Raw genomic sequence first — 5,475 nt, 5'->3', positions numbered from 1 at the left:
ACTACTTTACTCACTTTTTCAACTTTTCTCCACTACTTTATCATTGTTAAACTCCGCGCCCCACCCAAATGTAAACATTTGGGAGGGACGGAGGGAGTACTATATATGATAACAGTCACAGTCATAGACTCATAGTAGCATAGATTATGGATTATAAATACTTTATAGCCTATATTTAACTTATTCGCCTTAACAGGTGGCTCTTCTTCACATAAGAACCGAGAGCATGTCCAATGCAATGCTACAAGAGTGCTACAAGAGTGTTATTTCTATAATATAAAACACACCCCTCCAATATACAATGCTAAACAGTTCTAAAAGCAGGGAAGATCACCATTCACCAGTATGAGAACCATTTCATATAAAGAGCACATACTAACCAAGTGAAAAGAGATGACACATTCCACCCATCTTTATATAACTCAAAAAAAGGAATTACTTTTTCATGCCTATTCAGCCTCATTGTTTTTAGAACGGAGAGAACAACAAGAGTAGATTTACAAAAAAAAGATAAAAAAGGATAACTATATATATCTGCAGCCTCCGCAATAAATTGACAAAACTAAGGATAAGAATCAATTGATATGGCTACATACACTACATACAATGAAAGCTGCTCTAAATCATGGCTTGAATGCAGAGAATGCCACAACTGAGTTGTGTCCGCCAAAACCGAACGAGTTTGAGATGCCTGCAGGGATAGGACTTTTATATCAGGAAAAACTCGTATAATTGGTTAAAGTTTGAGTAAAGATGTACATGGGTTTGACAACAGAAAGGGAAGTTAGCTGGGAAAATCTTACCAACATTTACTTCATGCTGTTGTTTATGATTAGCAACAGTGTCAAACTCCACTGAAGGCTCGGAGTTCTGGAATAAGACAGAAACACAATATTGACTAAGACGTAGATGGATAAGTAAGCAAGCCATTTGCTTATGAATACAAAAATCTTTATCAGAAATGAGCTCTTATAACTGACTAATAGAGAAACAAGAATATGGTAAAATTTCAGACTTGCTATTGCTAGGTGTCATAAATATCAAAATCTCAAGTAAAGAGTTTGACGTACAAATTGATTAATTGTAGGATGCAACCACCCTGTAGTAATGGCTTTAATTACAGCGATGGCCTCCAAACCCCCAGCAGCACCCAAACAGTGGCCTATCATAGACTAAAGCAAATAGAAAAAAATGAGAAAATATACAAATATTAAGGAAGGATATGCTAGCATAGTGCAGTTTAAAGACTTGTAGAATGAAATGGCAAAAGAGTGTACAAGTTCCCCCTGTGTGTGCATGGCTGGGGGTGCGAGTTTACCTTTGTTGCATTCATCTTAATCCCTGAAGTGTTCTTGAATACTTTCTTAACAGCGTTCACCTCAGCAAGGTCACCGACTATAGTAGAAGTTGCATGTGCATTTATGTAGTTAACCTGCAATTAAAAAAGTAGGGAGTTCGGCAAGTTACAGAAGTGAAAATCATGTCAATTCTAGTCATTGTGACTAATTTTGAAACTGAAGGAACTGAACACTCTTACTGCACGCAAAGATATTTTTGTAGATCTATTAACACCCATATCCAACATGAGCACCCCTTCTATTTATTCTCTAAACATTTGTACTATGCCAGAGTATCATATATTACACAACGATGACAATAACAAACACTTGGACTGTAAAGGACAGCACTTACCTCCTCTGGTAACACTCCGGCATCAAGAAGACTGCTTTGAATGCATGAAGAAACACCAAGTCCGTCAGATCTTGGATCGGTCATATGATAAGCATCACAATTTATTGCACCTCCCAAATATTCGGCAATTATTGGTGCACCTCGTTTCATAGCATGTTCCAAACTCTCCATTACCTATCAAATATTTAAACTTTCCAAAATTAAAACCAACCTCATTACAATATTGTTTTCGGAAAAATCATCATCATTTTATCCCTGATATATAACAGAGAAGCATGACTGCGAAGATATTTTTCATATAGTTACCAAAGTTCCCCAAATTTAAAACAGTCAAGAGTGAACAAGGTAATACAACAACAAACGAAGAAAACAATGTTGAAATATTATTTTCTTTCATCTTTTCAAAACTTATCCTTCCAATACCATAAGACCAGATGTGTATAGTTATTGAGGGGAGATAATTTTAAATTTCATGAAGTTACCCAGGTACTCTAACTTTAGACCAGATTATGTTATTGCGTATTTTTAACTTATTATCAACTTGTTAACAATAAGACCACACAAGCTTATTGCTTAGTTCTTCAAATATTATACTTGGAAGATGGATTACAAACAGACAACAGTACATGAATCTGTATCTTCTGGACCTCCCGGAACTCGGAATAGAGGAACCTTACAAGTCTTTATGAGGTTAGCAGTCAGTTTAAAAGCCTATCCTAAATTTCGTAACCTGTTAATGGAAATTCTAACTTAAGGGAGAACAATTTGGAAAAAATAAAATAATAAAAAAAGAAAAGAAAAACACAAGGTCGGATATAACTACAAAAAGAATTAAGAGCAAGCTTTACCAAAACACCAGCTCCTTCGCCCATAACAAAGCCATCTCTGTCTTTGTCCCATGGCCTAGAAGCAGTCTTTGGATCATCGTTTCTCTGAGACAATGCTCTGCATGCAACAAATCCTCCCAGCCCGATAGGTATAATAGCAGCTTCAGTTCCGCCAGCAATCATCAAATCAGCCTCACCTCTCCGAATGTGATTTGCAGCAGCATAGAAACAATAATTAGATGTAGCACAAGCAGTAGAAATTGAATAATTTGGTCCCATGAAGCCGAGATCAATTGCAAGCAATGCAGACCCCATGTTTGTAATGGCATACGGAATGAAAAACGGGGTAATTTTCCTGTGACCTCTTTCAATTAAAGCCTGAACACCGTCTGAAAATACTGTAAGACCACCCATCCCTGTTCCAACAAGCACGCCGGCACGCTCCTTGTCAACCTAAAAGACCCGATAAACACATATATAAGAATAAAATCTGAAATATTGTTATGCCAAGCAAAAATATCATGAATGAATTAACCGGAGAGTGGAGATAATAATATTAACAATACAAAAGGAGGTGCTGTGATTTAATTAACTTTTACAACAGATATTCATTGAACAAAACATCACTATTTAGGGATATATAAACAATAGAACAGTGTTATATGTTATTTACTTAAACATTGAGCACAGCTATTGTGTTTGATTAACAAAACTAATAAAATTTAAAAAATACCTAGACGGTTATCCCATCCATACCTACCGGAATAAATTTCAGAGGTTAAACTATTATGTACAAGTATAAAATGACAAATAACACCTAACGCAAACTGAAAATAGTAACCGCATAGGCTTTCCGTGAGCACCAAGCATCCTAATAATGGGTGTAATCACAAAATGAAACGGGAAAACCCCACTTCTTTTGACATTCCATCAGAGAATCGATGGCATATCTAAAATTACTATAACAGAAAGGTTACCTTGTAGGCATAAAAACTTATCCTACCAAAAGGAGGTGATGTGATCTAATTAACTTTTACTACAGTCTACAGATGTTCATTGAACAAAACATCACTATGTAGAGATATATAAACAAAAGAACGGTGTTTTATGTTATTTACTTAAATACTGACCACAGTTATTGTGTTTGATTAACAAAACTAATGAAATTTGTAAAGTACCTAGACTGTTATCACATCCATACCTACCAGAATAAATTTCATACGGTAAACTATTATGTACAAGTACAAAATAACAACTAAAATTTAACACAAACTGAAGACATTAACCGCAGAGGCTTTCCATGAGCACCAAGCATCCCAATAAGGGGTGTAATCTTTAAATGAAACGGGAAAACCCCACACCTTTCGACATGCCATCAGAGAATCGATGGCATATCTAAAAATTCCTATAACAGAAAGGTTACCTTGTAGGCATAAAAACTTAAATTTTCACAAGCGAATTCGAAAGCATCCTATTTATGATTGCTTAAGATACACATGGCATGGGTCTCAATGCAGAGTTGCAGACTATAAAAAGTTAACAAATGAAACAAACACACAACCACAACTTGTATATATTCAACTTGTATATCTACTGACTACTACTCTGTAAAGTAAAATTCACAATCCTGCAGACCAGGCAACAAACAGTTCTCAAAGATTATCTTTTTGTAAATAAGATTTTAATCTTTAAACACTCAGAGATTACATGCAAGAAAGCAACAGAGTGTGCCACTTGCCTAGACAAAACCAATCCTCTGAAGACCACATCTATACAAATTGATACTCACAAGTCCTAATTCCTATACACGATTTTTCGACTCTACTAATAATCAAAACACAAACAGAACAAACATTTCATCGCATTGCTACAATTTCCACTAAACACTAATCAAATACCACAAAAAAAATCCAAAAATTCAACAAAACGTTCACAATCAGATTTAAAAAAAACCCACAAAACAAAAAAAAAAAGGCAAACCTTAAATCTCTTATCACCACCAAGATCCGCATTTTCAAGAGCCTTTTTACCAGCAACAATGCAATATCTGAGACAATCATCAAGCCTCCTATCATTCTTGCCATCAATATACCCCTCAGAAGAAAACCCACGAATCTGACCACCAAATCTAGTAGGAAACTTAGAAGCATCAAATCTATCAATCAAGCCAATACCAGATTCACCAGCAAGAAGCTTATCATAATAAGTATCTACATCATTCCCAAACACAGACACCAATCCCATTCCTGTAATCACCACTCTCTTACTTGGATCTGTTTCTCTTTTTGGGGCTGAAGCGGTGCTTGTTGCAGCCATGATGAATGATTTCCTGTGAGGTGGCCGGACATTTGTGATTGCGGCGGCGCCGGAGGTGGGTTTGCGAAGAGGGTCAAGTGGGGATACTCGTAGTCTTAGAGGTGATGATTGTAGAGCTTGCATGGTGAAAGATGGATAGATAGATATGTAATATTTTTTTGGATTGGGATTGAAAATGAGATATATATGTATGTATAGGATGGACAAGACAGACGTGTGTGCGGACTGCGGTGGTTTGAGTGAAATTACATGTGCGATATATTTTATGATGTACTCAGATTTCAGCTTACCTAAGTAAGCGGACACTAGTGTGGACTCACAATTTACTAGCAAAGAGTTTCTTTCTCTTCATTTTAAAAATAGAAATTTGTGACCGTGGAGCAGAGCCGCTCGGGTCGGTTAGTTTGCTGTTTGGTGAGATTTTATAACCCGACCTAATTAAATTGGTTTGGTGAGATTTTATAACCCGACCTAATTAAATTGGTTTCAAATTTTTTAACTCAATTCATAAAATATATATATATATATATGTTGGTAACCGAATTTTATCTGTCGAACATCAGTTTGGTCGAGTTTGGTCGAGTTGAATATATCAATTTGGTCGAGTTAGGTCGGTTTGGATGGGTTAAATGATATTATT

General features: G+C 35.9%; 1 protein-coding gene across 1 annotated transcript; it reads right to left on the bottom strand.

Moving 5' to 3' along the window:
- Positions 1 to 392: 392 nt before the first annotated feature.
- On the bottom strand, positions 393 to 5,145 carry LOC141671613 (3-oxoacyl-[acyl-carrier-protein] synthase I, chloroplastic-like). Its single transcript, XM_074477893.1, has 7 exons — positions 4,500 to 5,145; positions 2,541 to 2,972; positions 1,693 to 1,866; positions 1,319 to 1,432; positions 1,071 to 1,172; positions 804 to 870; positions 393 to 691 (listed from the first exon to the last, which is right to left on the bottom strand). Exons 1-7 carry the CDS (start codon positions 4,956 to 4,958, stop codon positions 624 to 626), a joined length of 1,416 nt encoding a protein of 471 aa, XP_074333994.1. The 5' UTR covers positions 4,959 to 5,145; the 3' UTR covers positions 393 to 623.
- Positions 5,146 to 5,475: the final 330 nt, after the last annotated feature.

Source organism: Apium graveolens, chromosome 7, assembly GCF_009905375.1.
Source record: "Apium graveolens cultivar Ventura chromosome 7, ASM990537v1, whole genome shotgun sequence".
Taxonomy (NCBI): Eukaryota; Viridiplantae; Streptophyta; class Magnoliopsida; order Apiales; family Apiaceae; genus Apium; species Apium graveolens.
This window is presented reverse-complemented; position numbering and strand designations above follow the sequence as displayed.

Bases quoted from the DNA above. Each gene is read 5' to 3' on its own strand.
- LOC141671613 (XM_074477893.1), bottom strand. From the start codon at position 4,958: ATGCAAGCTCTACAATCATCACCTCTAAGACTACGAGTATCCCCACTT. The intron at 1,433-1,692 runs GTAAGTGCTGTC...TTTTAATTGCAG, and splicing joins CCGGAGTGTTACCAGAGGAG to GTTAACTACATAAATGCACA. The intron at 1,173-1,318 runs GTAAACTCGCAC...TATTTGCTTTAG, and splicing joins TTAAGATGAATGCAACAAAG to TCTATGATAGGCCACTGTTT.